General features: G+C 47.5%; 1 protein-coding gene and 1 long non-coding RNA gene across 9 annotated transcripts in view; one reads left to right on the forward strand and one right to left on the reverse strand.

Moving 5' to 3' along the window:
* dpp6a (dipeptidyl-peptidase 6a) overlaps positions 1-19,757 on the reverse strand; it is a 230,067-nt gene that overhangs the window by 30,646 nt on the left and 179,664 nt on the right. For all 8 annotated transcript variants that reach the window (XM_023950258.2, XM_023950259.2, XM_078938700.1 and 5 more), the window contains exons 3-7: positions 15,466-15,564; positions 4,745-4,839; positions 4,252-4,326; positions 3,060-3,112; positions 1,755-1,836 (exon numbers count right to left, since the gene is read on the reverse strand). In XM_023950258.2, the coding sequence (XP_023806026.1) occupies positions 1,755-1,836; positions 3,060-3,112; positions 4,252-4,326; positions 4,745-4,839; positions 15,466-15,564 (404 nt within the window). The remainder of the gene's footprint in view (positions 1-1,754; positions 1,837-3,059; positions 3,113-4,251; positions 4,327-4,744; positions 4,840-15,465; positions 15,565-19,757) is intronic.
* On the forward strand, positions 709-17,973 carry LOC144988386 (uncharacterized). The gene is made up of 2 exons (XR_013652297.1): positions 709-791; positions 15,817-17,973. It is a non-coding gene; the product is annotated as an uncharacterized LOC144988386 (long non-coding RNA).

The raw sequence follows: 19,757 nt of genomic DNA on the forward strand, positions 1-19,757 counted from the left end.
CCGCCGCCACAGACCAGGTCCGTGATCCACCGGCAGCACCAGGTCGTCTGTGACCTGCCGCCGCCACAGACCGACCTGCCGCCGCCACAGACCGACCTGCGGCCGCCACAGACTGACCTGCCGCCGCCACAGACCGACCTGCCGCCGCCACAGACTGACCTGCTGCCGCCACAGACCGACCTGCCGCCGCCACAGACCAGGTCCGTGATCCACCGGCAGCACCAGGTCGTCTGTGACCTGCCGCCGCCACAGACCGACCTGCCGCCGCCACAGACCAGGTCCGTGATCCACCGGCAGCACCAGGTCGTCTGTGACCTGCGGCCGCCACAGACCGACCTGCGGCCGCCGCAGACCGACCTGCGGCCGCCGCAGACCGACCTGCCGCCGCCGCAGACCGACCTGCCGCCGCCGCAGACCGACCTGCGGCCGCCGCAGACCGACCTGCGGCCACCGCAGACCGACCTGCGGCCGCCACAGACCGACCTGCAGCTGCCGCATACCGACCTGCCGCCGCCACAGACCGACCTGCCGCCGCCACAGACCAGGTCCGTGATCCACCGGCAGCACCAGGTCGTCTGTGACCTGCAGCCGCCGCAGACTGGCCTGCGGCCGCCGCAGACCGACCTGCGGCCGCCACAGACCGACCTGCCGCCGCCACAGACCGACCTGCCGCAACCACAGACCAGGTCCGTGATCCACCGGCAGCACCAGACCCCTGATAGCACTGAAACCCCCCATGACTGAAGGGGGGAACAAGAGGACGGACGCTGATGATTCACCTGAGATCACAGGTAATTAAGCAGAAAACAATCCCACAATAAAGCTTTTTGTTGCCCTGCAACGGAGAGGCTTTAACTTTGAAAAGCAAACGTCCTTCCTTTGTTGCTTTAAAGAAGGATTCTGGGATATTTATGCAGCCTTCCACCTCAAGAAGCTGCTTTTAGAACAAAAAGGTGAATTTGGAAGATCACAGGTTCATTATGACCCCCCCCAAATAAAGGATGTGTTTAAATTACAGAGGGGGGGGTCTTCTTGGTGTTAAAGCTTGTATTTTACTGCAGACTTCATCACTTCTTCTGGAGGACGGATAAAAGCTCTGATCTTGGTTGGTTGTGTCCCACATGGATGGATCAGCACGTCTGCTCTCTGAACAGGGATGTGAGCGCTGAAGTCCAAACGTGGACGGGACAGACTCCTGAAGAGCGTTTGTTACGGCTCAGAGGTTAACGACGCCTCAGGCCGTTAAAGGCAACATAAAGAAGACTTTAGTTTGGGTCCACTAGACAGCTGAAACAGATTTGGAAGAGACGCAAACGTCTGACAAGAGTTTGTTTTCACTGAGAATTCTCGGCTTTCATTCTTTAAAATGGCATTAAGTACATTTTCAGATGTTGGGATCAAATATTCCTTTAAATTAGTTTAAATTAATCAGAACCATCTTGTAGTATTGAATATTTCCTTTAATAAAACAGTCAAAATGAAGCAATCCTGTAAATTTGAAGGCTGTCATCTGAGTCTCACACTCTGCTGTTTACTGGTTGATTGTTCTGGATATCTGAGGCGGTTCTGACTTGCAGTTCTGAGGCGGTTCTGACTTGCAGTAAATCGATTGCAGCAGAGAAGATGGCGTGACGCAGCGTTCATGTCTAAAGGGAGTTTTAGCTTCTTTCAGTCGTGACCTTCTTTGGATGAAGGTGCAGACTAAACCCGCATGGACACGCGTGTGCTTTAGCGTGCTGAAGGACGGACTTTACCAGCTGCTGGTCTTTGGGGCCCCAGCCGGCGAACTGCAGCTGAGCGTTTCGCACCTCAGGAGGGTTGAGGTTCCAGGTCTCCCTGTTGGCAGAAAGAGGAGAAAAAGCCTCAACAGTCTGCTGCTGCAGCCCACAGCCAGGAAGTTAGTGCACCCATAAATAGCAGCAGAGTGTAACCGTGTCAGAACTCCTTATTGGGGAAAGTGTTGAGCAGCGCAGGCTGCTGAATTAGAGGTGTCACCGCCTCTTTGTCTTTGTCTGCAGCTGAAGACGAATGAGGTCATCAGCTGACAGGAGTTTGGGGGCGCTGCCACTGGGGGGCAGCACCTAAATGCAGTCAAACTGCGCTGCTGACATTTCTGTCATGGTTGAGGACGTAAAGGTCGGGTCTTCGGGAGCTTTAAGCTTCAACCAAAGCAGATTGTTGGTGTTGGGACTATTGGTGGATCTACAGGCCATTTCTGAGCCACAAAATCGTTAACTTATGGTTCTCGAGCAGATCTCTGAACAGATGGTTGAAGGAAATATTACAGGATTGAGAAGGTGTCTGACCAAAACAGTCGGACTGCCTGTTAGAAGGACCTATTTCTAGATGAAGGGAACTTTAGTTATCTGGTATTTTTGGAGAACCTGTTGGGAACCGGGCGGCATTGACTGGAGAACTCAAGAGTGGAGACAAGAGAACAAACGTTCTGACAGAACTAGACGCTGTTCCTGCGAAGAACAGAAAGAATCTTCTGAAGGAGTCTTAGCGGCGACCAAAGCCTCTGCAGGCCTCCTGGCGTGGGTGGGGGTGCTGGTGGGGGTGGTTTCTGGTTTTCAGCAAGTTCAGAGATGAAAATGAGTGAACGAATGTTGAAAGAAGTCCATGTTGTTCTGCTGTTGATGTGAACCTGCAGCTCCGTCTCAACACGCCTCACCTTCATAATCAAAGAGGGAACATAGCGGACAGCCCAAATGCATTCTGGGACTTGATCTCTTGAACAGGGTGGAGCGTTCACGCTTGTTCTTGTAAATAATAGATCGTAAACGCTGTGGGGGCATCATCCAGGGTTTTTATCACTTTGTGGGGTCAAAAGGAAGCAGCTCCGGGCAAAATGAAAAGGACCGGGGGGGCGGGGGGTGTCAGTATTGGACAGATGTTAGGACGATTGGTGTCACGGCCAGTGAGACCACCGTGGAGAAGCTTGAGCAGTTTCCAGGCAGCTCAGCTGTCAGTCAGCGGAACAGGACTGAGGCTCTGGGGGCGGGGCTAATTTGAAAAGGCCTGGATGAGGGAGAACAGATGAGCCGACGTCCACTTACGGCGTCTCCAGACTGCAGATGATGTAGAAAGCCGTGTAGGAATGCTGGTAGACCTGCAGAAGACAGACGGGTCAGACTTCAGCACCTTCATCATCTTCTCAGCTTCACTGCTTTAAACATCCAAAAAATGAAAAGACTTCACTGTCATTGAATAAACTAAAAGTCAAATTTGTAGCTTGAATGCTGCGTCTTTCAGCTGGCTTAAATATTTAAGTGAAGTGTCTAACGAGGCTAAACCTGCGCCCCGTTTTCCTCACGCTGATGGAAAGCGAGGACGCCGACAGCCAAACTCCTTTCAGTCCATTTCTGGGAGCAGCTCATACGTTTACAGCAAGTCTCATCAGGAGAATCTGCATTAATAACAGCTGTGATGAGAGATGGAGCATGAAAACAGCCAGAGGTTGACGGAGGCCCTTCAGGCTGGGCCTGCAGTGACTTCACCTCTGCCTAATCCAGACGCGGTTGGGATTAAATCTAAAGACGGCAAACGTTCTGTCAAACTCACGGGTCCCTTCTCACAGGGGACTCATTCTAATGTGGGGGGGGGCTGGCACATCTGTTAGTATGCAGGCATGGAGCATCCATCCCGCTTCACGCATCATGCATGCATGAGCGCGCATGTGCAGGGATGTGACTGTTACATGCAGGAGAAACCGCTGTCATCCATCAAAGCCGAAGGAGCTGGGACGGATAAGAAATGAAAAGACACGCAACACATCCAGCTTATCACAACATTTCCTTTTCAGCTCCGCCAGCGACGGCAGATTATGCATCTGCAGGCTCCCTAACAACAGCAGCAGATTCTCCGTGAGGCAGAACAAGAAAATATCAGCCGGACAAATGATTGCACGTATCTGATCTGCTGTATTAGGAGCAGAAATGCTTTGATGCATATCACACGGCTGGCAGAGCCAGTGCAGTCATGGGGCACTTTATTCTCCAAGTGCATAGAAATGATACATTTCCAGCCGACGCTCTGACTGCGGATCTCATCTCCCTCCCTGTAAAGGTGTTTGTTTGTGTTTCCGTCCCCCTCGCTGCAGATCTGCTCGCTCCCAGGGCGCCGGCGTGCGACAGACCTTCACACTCCACCATCATTTCATTCTGCCGCTTCCCGCCTTCCTCTATTCCAAACCCACTTCCTCCACTACCTGCTCATGTGAAAGGCTCTGCCGGTAATTGAGAAGCTCACCGGAGCGGCGTTGTAGGCCAGCAGCACGTACTTCAGGTCGGGGGACACTTCATACTTGCTGGCTTTGTACATTTCCTGGAATCCAGAGAAAAGTTTCTTTAAAAAAAACAGCAGATGGGGTTTCAAACCACACATGCGGCCTCCATTCATCTGGACATGTGGCTAACTCTGACGGATGACTCTGCTCCGGAAACAAATGAGGGCTGCATTAATCTCTGCACTCCTGCCAGGTCCTTCAACGGCACACATAATGTTGGATGTCGTCACCTCCATCTTTATGCACGGCCAGATAAGCAGGCTAACCAAGAGTTATGCATGCAGGCCTCATTTATCTGTAATAATGAATCCGTTGATGAAGCTGTGCAATAAAAAGCACATAGGTGCTTTGATTTGCTGCCTGAAAGAAGAGTTCACGGACGCTCACAGTCAGCTCTTTTCTGCTCTGACCACAACAAACAGGAAAGGAACAAAGGAAGAGGTGACCAAGACTTACAAATTTCTTGTTATGCACCAAGATGGTTTGCTCATTAGAGTCAACGCTGAGCCTGACAACATCACCATCCCGGTTGCGGTACAGCAGCTCATTATCTGGAAGGAAGGAGATGAAACAGAAGGAGAAAGGTTGCCAGGTTATTAAAGGCTCCTTTGAAAACAGACAGCACAACAGCAACGGTTCAGTTCTGCCTCTGTGCAGACTCCTCCAGGACCGTTTCACTGCGGGACCACAGGTCCACGCCTCCAGAGTTTGTTGGAAACACATTCAGCGTTTAATGCAAAGCAACTTCAAGATCTTTGCACCGGATGTCACACAACAGAAAAAAGGCATCTGTCATCATTTCCTGCTGAAATGAAGCAAACATGAGAACGGTGGACGGCAGAACCGTTCCAGTCAGGTTCTCATGAAAACAGGTCTTTCACAGAACCACACAGCATCAGACAAGACGACAGCAGCCCTGTGGCTGAGCAGCAAACGGAATCTGAACACTCAGGAAACACCATGTTCCTGAAATTACTAGATGAGGTTTGAGTGGAGCTAATGACTGAGGTTTTATTTCAGTCAAAAATGTGAAGAAGTCTGTCAATGGAGGAGTGAGATCTGTAAAACCAACCGGCTGCAGACTGGAGACAAAATGTCTGACAGAACATCAACATGGTGTCTGTTGGAACAACACCAATCAATGCCAAGCCAACTCAAAGCTGCTGCAGCCCAGCGGGTTCCTGACCTCAGATGGAGGAACCGAGTCCATCTCAGTCGTTTCTTTCAGTTTATCATCTACAGCTGAGCATTAAACCAATAGGAACCAAAACTATTGCTGTGTTAAGCAAACCTCTCTGTCCTATTGCAGAGGTCGCCATGGTGACCTGTACAATTGTAACCGGACTACAGCCAGAACTGGTTCTGACACAGCAACTTTAACATCAACTCTACACACAACAGCTTTACAATCCATGTCAATAAACAGGAATCACATATTGGAATTTATTTGAAACAATACTTTGATTTCCTAAAACGTTGAATACCCTTCATGTATTCTTGTAGTTGACTTATGTCAGAGTTAGCGGGAAACGGCTCAGTCTGGTTTGCTCAGTAATCAGATTACAATGAGCTACAGACGAGTCAGCATTACAAACCCCATCATGGCTGGGCTCTGAAGCCAGACGGCATGGACTTCCATGAAGACTGCAGACATGTTGGTTCGGTCCGTGTCAAGACAGGGTCTGACAGATGTCCCACGACTGGTGTAGCCCCCCCCCTCCCCCATCCAACAGGAGGATCAGTTTAATACCACAACTGCCCCATTTCACCTTCACTCGATCCATGCTGCCCTGTCCTATTAGTCTGCTGATTCATTGGTGCTTCATGCCAGTCGGTGGGGTAATTAAGACCCGGGGATTGTCATGCAGAGTGCTTGCTATCTGCTAGCATATCTAATTGTCCATTAGAGGTGACAAAATTGCCATCACAGAGGCTTAAATGCAGAATGTGCTTGGGCAGCACTTTCAGACCGGTACAGCCGAGCGTCCCTCAACAGCTTTTGGCAGATTCAAAGAGAGTAAATAGCCCCTTTCATGGAATCACAGGGGTAAATAAGACCTGCCATTATTTTCGTTTGACTCCATTCAACACTTTGATGAGCAGCACCTTCATGTATGGAGAGATAAGCGCTCAGTTGAATCAGCAGGAAGAGCTGGGCGAGCTTCCTGTCCGGCTTTGTTTTCACGATGAGGCTTTGACTTAAACTCAGACACCTGCATCTCTTCAAGGCACCTTCTTCATCTTTATCTCTGGCCGACTTACTGATCTTCCACAACCACACGCCTCCAGACACATCAGATACACCACAGATCTCTCAAATCCTTCCCATCGCTGCCCCCAGATAAGCCCTCCTGCTAAGCTCATCATTTTAAACCTTATCGTTCCTCCTTCACCTCTTCAACTCCTTATTTTCTTGTCTTTCAAAGACACATTCTTCAGCAGAACCCAAGGCGTTCTGTTTTCTCCTCAGTCAGCCTCTTTCTAGCTGTCTCTCCCCGCGTTTCTTTCCTTTCTCTCACCTTCACTCAGCGTGGATCAGCCCTGGGCGCTGTTTTCTGCTCTGATCTAGAGCTTTCTATGCTAGTATGTCTTATTCATACAGCTGCCCTGGGCTCAGCCTCTCTCTGGGGAGGCATGGGGAGCGACACATGAGGGAGGGGGCAGTAACACATGCAGAGACACGGGGGTGGGGGGGGTGGGGGTTGAAACGGACGTACCTAAGTCCCATTCATGGATGCATGGATGGATGATGGATGGATGGATGGATGGATGGATTGATGGATGCATGGCTGGATGATGGATGCATGGATGATGGATGGATGGATGGATGGATGGATGGGTGGATGGATGGATGGATGATGGATGGATGGCTGGATGGATGATGGATGGATGGCTGGATGGATGCATGGATGGATGGATGGATTGATGGATGGATGGATGCATGGCTGGATGATGGATGCATGGATGGATGGACGGATGCATGGCTGGATGGATGATGGATGGATGGATGGATGATGGATGGATGGATGATGGATGGATGGATGATGGATGGATGATGGATGGATGGATGGCTGGATGGATGATGGATGGATGGATGGATGGATGAATGGATGGATAGATGGATGGATGGATGCATGGATGGATGGATGGATGATGGATGCATGGCTGGATGATGGATGGATGGATGGATGGACGGATGCATGGCTTGATGGATGATGGATGGATGGATGGATGGCTGGATGGGTGGATGGATGGATGGATGATGGATGGATGGATGGATGGATGCATGGATGGATGGATGGACGGATGCATGGCTTGATGGATGATGGATGGATGGATGGATGGCTGGATGGGTGGATGGATGGATGGATGATGGATGGATGGCTGGATGGATGATGGATGGATGGCTGGATGGATGCATGGATGGATGGATGGATTGATGGATGGATGGATGCATGGCTGGATGATGGATGCATGGATGGATGGACGGATGGATGGATGGATGGATGATGGATGGATGGATGATGGATGGATGATGGATGGATGGATGGCTGGATGATGGATGGATAGATGGATGGATGGATGCATGGATGGATGGATGGATGATGGATGCATGGCTGGATGATGGATGCATGGATGGATGGACGGATGCATGGCTGGATGGATGGATGGATGATGGATGGATGGATGATGGATGGATGATGGATGGATGGATGGCTGGATGATGGATGGATAGATGGATGGATGGATGCATGGATGGATGGATGGATTGATGGATGATGGATGCATGGCTGGATGATGGATGCATGGATGGATGGACGGATGCATGGCTGGATGGATGATGGATGGATGGATGGATGATGGATGGATGATGGATGATGGATGGATGGATGATGGATGGATGATGGATGATGGATGGCTGGATGATGAATGGATGGATGGATGGATGGATGGATGATTGATGGATGATGGATGGCTGGATGGATGGATGGATGGATGCATGGCTGGATGATGGATGCATGGATGGATGCATGGATGGATGGATGGATGCATGGATGGATGCATGGATGGATGGATGGATGCATGGATGGATGCATGGATGGATGTCACCTCCCGTTGAAGGTCAGCTTGGCTCCAGGTTCTTTTCTTAAGGCGGTCCACAGAAGTTGATGTTGACGTTTCCAGCTTTTCCTATCAAAGTCCATCAGCAGCTTCCTTCCTGCTGCCTCCGGTTCTCCATTGTTCCATTTTGGCTCTTTTTTCCTGAACAGTTCAGGTCGCAGAAACACGGTTGGATGGATGGACTGAGCTTGGATTCCACTGCAGCCATAGACCATAAGGTTGTACCTTCACAGCTAACCGGCAGAAGGTTGGTTTCTTGGACCAAAAACGTCTCCGTTCATGATAGTGGAAGACTCAGCTCCACTTTGGACACTGAGCTCCTTCTTCCAGCTTTCAGTAAACACGCCGTTTGTGTCTTTGGTCTTTTCTTCGTCTTGAACTGGCACCGTCCTCGTCGTGCGGCTCCACGGTTGCTGCCTCCTGACCTTGGCAGTGAAAACACGAGCCAGGTCCTTTGAAAGCGCACGGCTCTGACCCGGTCTGAACTGATCAATGGAAGCAAGGCTGTCCCGTCAGTCCCTGCCTCAGCGTGTCGGCGTGCGTTCGACATGAATGTATATTCATGTGGAAAAGCCTTTTGAGGAGCAGGGTCTTCCATTCAGGCTGGTCCAGGGCAGGAGGGATTGTGGGAACGCTGACAGGACGGCGTGTCGTCCTGTTTCAGGACGCTGTGGCACATCAAGCATTCTCCAATGGAAAACCTTCAATCCTTTGAAGCAGAATGATGGTAAAGCTCAGTGATAACAGACATTCCTGCAGCTGTCAGACATTAGGGATTCATTTCTAGAAGACTTTTCTTTCAAAATACAAATATTCCGAGGGAACCCAAAAAATAGATTAAAAGGTGTTCAAAATGACAAATATATTAATATGAAATTAATTTAAAAATAGTTCTTTCTAAATATCTGTTGAGTTGATTGAGGAGGACTTATCTTTAGAATCCTATAACTCAAACGTCTCCACTTCCTCCAGGAGATCATTCTGAGGTGAAGACTCGTGACAGAATGGCTCCTCCCATGTCAAGTTTTTCTATTTGAAGGATTCTACATCCAATGTCGTTCAGTTCAATTTCATTTTATTTGTATAGCCCAAAATCACAGCAACAGTCGTCTGGATGGGCTTTATGTGGATAAATGTAGTAAAACATCAAATCTAAAGGATCATGAATTCAATAGAAAGATTCTAAACTGCCTCCTTCTCAGTGATTCCCTCAGGGGTGTCCACATGAAGGAGCGTTCCTCCCCCAGGACGGACAGGCGATGTCCCAGAACATGTTGAAATGTAGTTACAAAAAGATAACTTTGATAGATTAATAATCCTGTGGATTCAACAAAAAAGTATCAGAGGTTTGAAAATCTTTCCAGCAGAAGTGAGTTATTAACAAAAAACCTAAAACAATCTTTGAAAAACTGCTGCAGATTAAAAATGGCCAAATGTAAATAACAGAAAGCCTCTCTGCTGCAGCCTTAAAGTCAGATTCTTCAACCTGGTTGTGGTTTTTTGACGAGCACAGCTTCAACTGTGGATCAGCAGAACCTCACCAGCATTTGAAAGAAAAACTCATTTATTGTTCAACTGTGGGATTGGAAGAACGACTCTGAGAGGTCTCCATGTGAGCCGTAACCTCCACACCGAGCACCAAGCATCTCGCCGATTGAAAACTTTGTTGTTAGCCGCGAGGTGAGCCGGGTTACGGATTCAAACTCTGGAAAAAATGGGCTTTTCCTTGTGGCTTCCAGGTCTTTGTGACCACGGCTGATGAGGCGACACCGGCGGCTGCAGCGGAACGTCAGCGTCTCTAAACGCAGTCCGCCGCAGCCTTACACCTGCTGGAAGTTTCCTTTTCCTCCCATTGACAGACAAACAGAGGGCTTTCCAGCTATTAGCTGGAAAGGCCACACGGATAAATGCCCCAAAGCCTGAACTTGCTGACAGAACAGGAAGCAGACACAGCAGCGTCCGGCTGTGGAAGTCGCTCGTGGTTATCGGAGCTGCCAATCATTGTTCACTGGCTCCACTGGTCTCTGTCTCTTCATCTGCTCTGGTTTTTTTCAGCTTCCTTCCATCTTCATTTGGAACTAAATGAAAACGTCTGTTGTTGACCTGAACGTCCGTCCGTCCGTCCTCACTTCAGAGGAGATCAAACAAACTCCCGCGGCTGCAGAGCAGCTTCAGGCGGCGCCGGCCTTTCATCCACGGCCGTGCTCACAGGTTCACAAACTAACGACTGCACAGCTTTTTACAGAATCAGAAACAAATAGAAGGCATTTCTATTTTACAGTGGAAACTAATGTGAAGTGACTTTTTTGATTTCATCAAGAGATCGCGACAGAAAAGACAGTCTCCACTGAAAAGTTTTTCCAACTAGTAATCTATTACTGGACTATCTATCAAACTCTCCATTTGGAACCTTCCAGTATCTAAGGCTGGATGTTTTGAACGGCTGTTTGCTGCTGTAATCAGTAGATGTGACAGGAAACGGACAGAACCGTTCCGGCCATCGCAGCAGAACAGAGACAGAACCAGGTCTGAACTCTGAGCAGAAGAGCAGAGAAGCACCACAGCAGACGTCTTCAGAGGGGTCTCTGCCCTCTCTCAGACAGGTTGTTGCCCCGCCATGATAAAACCGTCCACGCCTCCTAAAAGCAAATGATTCAGTCATTGGATCCCAGAATGGGTTTTCCTCCCAGGGGGGTCCTGATGATCCTGCATGTGGTCCTAACCCGCCTGCTGGCTTCTGACCCGGTACCTTCTGCCGCACTTAACCTGCACTGCTGATTAATTATGTATTATTGATTTGCTGCTCCCCCACCGCCATGGTGGTCATTATAATGCAGCTGCTCCTCAAACCCCCCCTCAGCTCGGACTCTCTCGTTTTTCCCCGAATATCTCCACAACTGAGTTTCCTGCTCACAGCTGAAGCTGGAAAAACATGAACAAGTTCAGAGGACCATTGGGGGCGGAGCTTCAGAAACAATCATACTGACCACAGCTGTCCTATCCTGTCTCCTGATTGGACAGCTTCTCAGGAAATTGGAACAAACTATGGCCGGACTTTGGACATGCCTGTTCTACACCAACAACATGGCAGCTCTCACCACAGTCTGCACCTTTCCTTTCATTCTTGCTGACACTCTTTGGTCGCACATTACACCAGAAACCTTCCTCCACCCGTCCCAGCATGCTTCGACACGTCTGTCCACCTCTGGGCTGTGGATCCTAAGAACTTAAAGTCCGCCACCTTTTCCACCTCTGGAACCTTTCCGTTCCTCTGGACCTCCTCTCATTCTCACACAGAGCCTCTGTCCTGCTCCTCTCCTTTCCAGAGCAAACCTCCACCTCTCTAGATGTTCCTCCACCTGCTCTGACAGGTCACCATCCCTCCGTTTTTCTTGGGGAAGGCAGCGTTCACCCTGAAGGTCCATCGCACATTCACTGGTCTGGATGATTGAAAGACACCACTAATAAAGCATGATCCTGAACATGAGAGGAGATGCACGCATGAATGAGGGGAACATGCAAACTCCCCACGGGAAGAACCCAGTGGGGATTTGAACCAGAGCCTTCTCGCTGAGATGGCTAGCCACTGCACCACTGTGCAGCCCCAACCACTGACCACAGAGAATTAGACTGCAGTTCTGGAGAACACATCCATTTTTCATTTCCATGCTTTCTAGAAACATCTGGATTCCCTAAATGGACTGTGTGGCACCACTGCAGCGTCACAAACCGGCCGACAGGCCAACAGATCCTGGCTCTTTGCTAACCAACAGTTCGAGGACGTTTGCAGGGAGACGTCTTTGTTTTTAGGAGTCAAACTTTACTGTGGACTGTGGCGAAGCGGCTTTAGAGAGAAAGTGAAGACGCCGATCCTCTTTCCCGCCGGCAGCAACGGCTGCACAGTGACTCCTACAATGACTGATTACTCCCCTGGGAATTAATAAAATGTCTTTATTGCTGCTGAAATCTAATCAGATGGAGCTGCATTTGCACCTGCCGCTTGAAATGATGACACCATTACAGAAGAGCTGACAGGCTGCAACACGGGATGAACAACATCCCGTGTTGCAGCCTACGGTGGCAAAGTGGACCAATTTGATACAAGTCAATGGGAAAGAGGCGGGGGAAGCGAAACTTCATTAACAAACGACTCTTACACCATCATTAACATCAGATCTTTGGATTAAACCAGAGTAATGACATCATGGGACCCAAGATCAGTGACTGAACAACAGGCCCATCCCACACGCTGTTCTTCGTTGTTCTCTGCTGCTCTTTGTTGTTCTTTGCTGTTCTCTGTTGTTCTTTGCTGTTCTCTACTGTTCTCCGCTGTTCTTTGTTGTTGTCTGTTGTTCTTTGTTGTTCTCTGCTGTTCTTTGTTGTTCTCTGCTGTTCTTTGTTGTTCTCTGCTGTTCTTTGCTGTTCTCTACTGTTCTCCGCTGTTCTTTGTTGTTGTCTGTTGTTCTCTGCTGTTCTCTGTTGTTCTCCGCTGTTCTTTGTTGTTCTCTGCTGTTCTTTGTTGTTCTCTGCTGTTCTCTGCTGTTCTCACACAGCAAACATGCTTCCTGCTCAACATCACAGCAATGGCCCTTTGGTGACTGACTGAATCTGTCAAACGGCCCCGTTCTCCATTTTTAACCACCATTACTGAGACCAGGAGGATCTTTCAGCTGCAAACGAGATGAGGGTGGCCATTAAAAAGGCAGACAGCTGTTTAGAGCCAGCCTCACGTTCCACGGCGAGCCTCACCTCGCGCCTGAGAGCAGGTTGTGGATGCTCTGCCTGTTTGATTCTGATGGAGTGCTAGAAAAACAGGCATCTGTGAGATATAAGTCATGTCTGCTAACTGTGCAATTACCTAACCGTGGAGACTTAGTGAAAGCTCCAGAGCGTGATTGGAATAGCGATGAAGAGCGTGGGGGAAAGCTCTGTGGAGAGGCGCTGCACCGCTCTGCTGCTACACCTGCACAAACACCGCCTTCATGCCAGCGTTTTCACAAGGCAGCCTCAGAATCGCACCGACACGTCTCCAGCTGTGAAGCACGACTGGGCCGTCACGCATGCGGCGCAGGAGGGGGGCGTTCAGTGAAACCGCTGCAGCTCCTGGCTGCTGCTGCTCCCACGCCGGCCGCTAACATGCTGGAGATGGAGGAGGGCGTGTTTCCTAACAGGTTAATGACAGGACACACTCTGCAGAACCCATTAGAGACCGCCGTCTGAGGCGCCGTCTGATGCCGTCAAGACAAGTGACCCAAACAGAAATCTGGGAGCAGCAAATGTGAGGCTCTCCAAGTATTTCTCAGAACTAGCAAGTTTTAGTGGAACAAACGAGTTGAAAGCCTCTTATCTGAAGAAAGTGGTCACCCACCGCGATCCCTTCTTCCAGAGGATGTCAGCGGCCAGTCGGGGGGCTGACATGTGGATCTCTAGCCTTTTTCTAAACATTAAACTGAAATCTAAATGAAAAACTTCTCCCCTATAAAATGTTTTTCAGGCTGAAAGCTTGGAGCCTTTTATAAAAATGAATTCCCTACAGTCACATTCCTGCCCTAAATATGAATGTAAACCTGTGCGAGTTGTTTTCCTTCAAATCTCTCAGCTGGACCGCAGACAGAAGCCAAAAGCTGCGATTCCATCGGAATGGGCTGCATTATGCAGAATCTGGACGTCTGTGCAATAAAAGCATCTAATAATGTTAATAAAAAGGAGAGAGAAAGTGGAAAGACAGGAAGTAATCCTGCCTTCTAAAAGTAACCTGCTATAGGATCATTAGGAACTCTAAAGTTATGTTCACTGTCTGTCTTCAGGGAATAAACTGGGAGATGGAGACGAGGAAATCATAAAACCAAACTAATTGAGGTTTTAAAAAATTCAATTTTTCCTCCAACCAGCAGCCAGTTTGATGCGGATGTGAGACGCAGCCGTGAAAGGATCCGAGTGGGAAGAGCGAAGACTGACACTAATGAAGACAAAATCATTTGCTTGTCTTTCAGGACGTCTTTCAGTCTTCTCCTCCACTTTTCTCTTTTTTTGTGAGCGGTACCTAACGATTCCCTAAAATACCCAGAGATCAGGGACGACGGCGACGGCGCTGGAACAGCAGAGATGAAAGAGACGAGTGCTTTCCTGCTGATGCACGTATGCATCCTGTCTGCACATCACCTCTCTTTTCACGCCAAATGATCCCCGTGGGACCAGGGGGATATTTTGCATCAAGTACAAAATGGGTTTAATGAATTTTTCCCGCATTCATGACACTTTTACCTAATAATTGTAATTACAGTTTGAGCGTCTGCAGACGACTCTGGAAGAAGCAGTAATGGCTTCCAGATGTGAGCGGCGCCGCTGCCGTCTGTGATATTCATCAGCGCCCATTCAAGCGTGATCAATTTGTTTACAACCTCTGGGTCACAGTCAGCAACGACAACAAATCAGCCGCATGAGAGATTCCTCATCCTCCAGCCGCATGGGAGGGGCAGCCAGAAGCTTCCACGTGGGATTAGGAGAAATCTCCCCGTGTCTAATGGAGTAAATGCAAAGTTTCAGACGCCGGCGGAGGAGGGGAGGGCCGAGGGACGCTGCCGCGCCGCCATGTTTGCTGTGGACTCCGTCAGGAGACCCCCACATTCCCGCGGCCTGATGGTTCCCTTCAGAGGCGCACGGCGGCCCGCATCCATCCCACCTTTACTTTCTTTCAGAAAAAGACGTTTTCTAATTGGCCTAGCGCAGAGCGGTCGGCACTTCTGCTGGTAATTAGAAGGAAACAAGCCTCTGCAAACGGTGCTGATGAATTCTGACAACAGCAACGTCAACAACTCATCACACAACATCACACAACATCACACATGACAAAAGGACACAGGTAGTGGACCGCTGTTCAAGCATTGTGGATGCTATGGATCAATTGTCTGCAGGAATGTCAAACGTGGAGGACACACACACACACACACACACACATTAAACATTAAGACAGCTAAACAGTTATTATGGTCTGTCTGGAATCAGTCTATCATCACCACTAAAAGCCATTCTGAGTTTTCACTGACAGGACTTACTGCTGATCCACTTTGCGTCGGGGTCGTGAACCCTGAACTCTTTTCTGAACAGGTCTCCAACGGTCACTTTGCTCTTCAAAGCCAGTCGGTCGTCCTCACCTGTAGAAAAAAAATGAAATGAATGAAATTCAAATGTCTGCCAGCTCCAAATGTTGCTGACACCAACAGAACCGGCCCGGGTCCAGACTGAGAGCCAGGCTGCTTCATTATTGATCAGCACCTACAGGACCGAAGCACATTGTGATCTTTACTGGGAGGGTCAACACTCAAGCTGAAGGGGTTTGGCATGAATCAGTCCTGAAACTGCAGTGAGAACAGCAGTTTATGCCTCTGATTGGTTTGCATTCACAGACTGAACTCCTGAGAGCAGAAACCTCCCACTGCAATCATGGCTGCTTGTTTGGGGGCGGAGCTTCACAAAACAGACTGGAAGGGAAAAAGAGGCGGGGTAAGTTCTTCAAATACAGACATCCTTTCTGCAGAGCAGTTAGAGAGGAGCCTGAAGGTGACAGCAGACTAACATCTCCCAGAGCTTCAGTCACAGTTGTGGATGCTGCTGCAGGTTTTCATGAAGGGAGAACAGGAAAACTCCACACTCCAAAAACAGCAGTGGAACCTTCAACCCCAGAAAGGCAGCTTTTCCAGAGTTGGTAACAACTCCAGGCGGCACTGTGACTAGTAAAAGCCGGCTGACTAACAGGCCGATAACAGCCTGGACTCTGTCTGCTGTGGTGCAAAGCTTGCAGCGAGGAGCAGCGCTTCATTTCCCATCGGAGCAATGACCACTTTCATTCCTCCGTCGTTGATCTGAAGCTCAGAAGTCTGGATGGAAATGCTGCAGGAGCACTGCAAAAGCAGAAAGAAGTCCAAAACTTTGACTGCATTGACAGATTTTCTGTAAATAAAAAAGAAAAAGACGTGTTTTGCTATTTAAGAATTCTGGATTAAATAGTTTTTCTTGCAAAACAAAAAATCAGACATTTTTTCTTCAAAGAATCTTTTTAGTCTCTAAAAAAGGAGTTTTTGCAGCGTGAAACTTCCCCGTTAGAATCCTCTTTAATGTATTTCAAATCTGTTCAGGACCTGCAAAACTGGGATGGAATGATCTTTTGATGGAGATGTTGCTGAAAACAAATGTGGGGTCGATGTCTCCATTCAGTGTTAACAGGTGAACACGCGTGTCCTTATCTTCTGCTGCTTCCTGTGTGAAGGACTCACAGCTGACGTGTGTCGCTCAGACACGCCTGTCAGAGCAGTGAGAAGAAAAACGCTGAGTCAGGATGTTGAAGGCTGCAGCCGTCACGGCGAGGCACCTGAGCTTTAGTGAAGTCCCGCCACATCGTTTCATTTAATCCCATTCCTGAGTCAAGGCCGGTGAAGCATTATTTATCACAGTGAATAGTTTGTATCCTCATCATTAGAAATACGACTATTTCACTTAGAAGAGCGAAGTCTGTTCTTTACTACCCTCATTCTGTCATATTCAGCTGATCTGAATTTGACGTGTTTGTTCGTTTTTATCCAGTTTTCCAAAAACAACATGAAAAGAGCACTCAGTGGGGCTGGAGACTCGGCGTATGGATATCAACGGAAAGACGACACCTGTTTGAGCTCTGCCTCTGTCTGTAATGCACAAGGGGAATAATCCGACCTATAGAGTTATTGCTTATGTCACATGTGTCAACCTCAAGGCCCGCAGGCCAAATGTGGCCCGCCATGTCATTTTATGTGGCCCGCGAGTAGAGCTGGGACGATGACCGCATCACAAGTTCAGCATGTGCTGCGTGATTGGAACTATAAAAAACACATTAAACACGTCCATCTTTGCTGATAATTTACTCTTTCTGCTAGTCCTGTGTTCAGACTTTCCTTCTTTCTTTCAGACTGTTCTCTCCTTCTCTCCCACCGCGCCTGTCACTCTCTCTCGTCGTCGCGCTCTCACTGCCTCTGCTGCACGCGGCTCCCTTTACACACGGGCGCGCTTTCAGAAGCACACATCCTCATTCTACAACAGAAGTTTCCATCTCGCGAGGAAATACGACAAATTTACTGCATTCTAATCATTATTCATTAATAATTAATTCACTATTAATTATTATTAAAGTATTCATTTCCATTACAAGCTACATGCGTTCTTAAGTGCGCGACACGGCCGCCCGCCGGAGGATTTTGTGTTGGGGGGGTTTATTACTGTTCTCAGTCACTGTAACACCAAACACTGTTAGATTTCCATGAATATCACTACATGTTTTGTTTGGGAACTATTTTGTGCAGCGCAGAGTTACGTGTCTGTATGAATAAAGGCGGAGCCTCCTGCCCCGCGTTCTTCATGGGTGTCAGGCTTCATGGCTACCAAAAAGGTGACAAAGTGTCTGCAGTCTGTTTATTATTGGACACTATATACAATTCTGAGAAGATGTCTGAACCAGAGAGCACAGGTGAAGCCTCACATGCAGCTAGAGAGCAGAAGAATCAACACGCACCCCCCCCCAACACACGTGTGCGCTCCCTCCTCCCAGTCCTACACACGACGCAGCGCCGCCGGGGGATTTTGTGTTTTTTTTTGGGGGGGGGGGTTGCAGTTAACCGCGACACTGCGCCCCCTGGTGGTTCATCACCACGTTGATAAAAAATCCGACACGTCACAGCTCTACCCGCGAGAGCATAAGAGTTTTTAATTTCTTAAAGTAAAAATTGGTGTGTACTTACTCATATCTGAGGGGAATTGGACTTGAAATATCGAGTGGGCAACTTTACATTAGGACTTAAACACTGTCCATATAACCTAACCTGACAGAATCAAATGTAAAAGAAATAATGCTAGAATAACAAGCAAACATATGTTTCTATGTAACTGTAATTATCACTTTAAAAAGTTAAAATAAATAAAAAATGAGTTATTTAACATTAAGGAGTAGTTACATTTATTTTTCATTACATTTAGTTACATGTATAAGTTACATCTGGCCCCTTTGAGGACAGACACTATGCTGATGTGGCCCTTGGTTAAAATGAATTGACACCCCTGGCTTACGTCATACCAAACCACAGAAGTGAGAAAAACCCTTTTCCATTGAAGTGAATGGTAAAAGGTGTACAGTATACCTATAGGCCGCTGTTCTACAGTCCCATTCACCCCTAAACACACTCATTCACATACGGATGGCGGCTGATCGGCTCTCATCAGAAGGTCGTCTGCTGTACTGACCTGGTTCTGGTTGTTTGTGTGTTTAAAGACACTTCCACCCAGAGGTCATTGAGGCCATTTTGAGCATCAGCGGTCTCTCCGAGGCTGTTCCCTGATTGGCTGATCTGCTCTGTTGAAAGTATTAACGACTCAACGTTTGTTACATTCTGGATGAATTATTCATCCATGAGTTTGACCAGATCCGTATGTCAGATAGAGGTTGATGGGAATTCTGTTTTAACATTTCTGTTTAAATCTCAATCCTCGCTTGTGGATGAGTTTGATGTATAGTTTAATGTATAGGTATATGTATAGTTTAATGTATAGTTTAATGTAAAGGTTCATGTATAGTTTAATGCATACGTTCATGTATAGTTTAGTGTATAGGTTTAAGGTATAGGTTCATGTATAGTTTAAAGTATAGTTTAATGTATAGGTTCATGTATAGTTTAATGTATAGGTTCATGTATAGTTTAATGTATAGTTTAATGTATAGGTTCATGTATAGTTTAATGTATAGTTTAATGTATAGGTTCATGTATAGTTTAATGTATAGGTTCATGTATAGTTTAATGTATAGTTTAATGTATAGTTTAAGGTATAGTTTAAGGTATAGGTTCATGTATAGTTTAATGTATAGGTTCATGTATAGTTTAAGGTATAGGTTCATGTATAGTTTAAGGTATAGGTTCATGTAAAGTTTAATGTATAGGTTCATGTATAGTTTAATGTATAGGTTCATGTATAGTTTAAGGTATAGGTTCATGTATAGTTTAATGTATAGGTTCATGTATAGTTTAATGTATAGTTTAAGGTATAGGTTCATGTATAGTTTAATGTATAGTTTTATGTATAGGTTCATGTATAGTTTAGTGTATAGGTTCATGTATAGTTTAATGTATAGTTTAAGGTATAGGTTCATGTATAGTTTAATGTATAGGTTCATGTATAGTTTAATGTATAGTTTAATGTATAGTTTAAGGTATAGGTTCATGTATAGTTTAATGTATAGGTTCATGTATAGTTTAAAGTATAGTTTAATGTATAGGTTCATGTATAGTTTAATGTATAGGTTCATGTATAGTTTAATGTATAGTTTAAGGTA

The sequence above is a fragment of the Oryzias latipes genome, chromosome 20 (assembly GCF_053564925.1).
Source record: "Oryzias latipes strain Hd-rR chromosome 20, Olatipes_Hd-rR_3.1".
NCBI lineage: Eukaryota > Metazoa > Chordata > Actinopteri > Beloniformes > Adrianichthyidae > Oryzias > Oryzias latipes.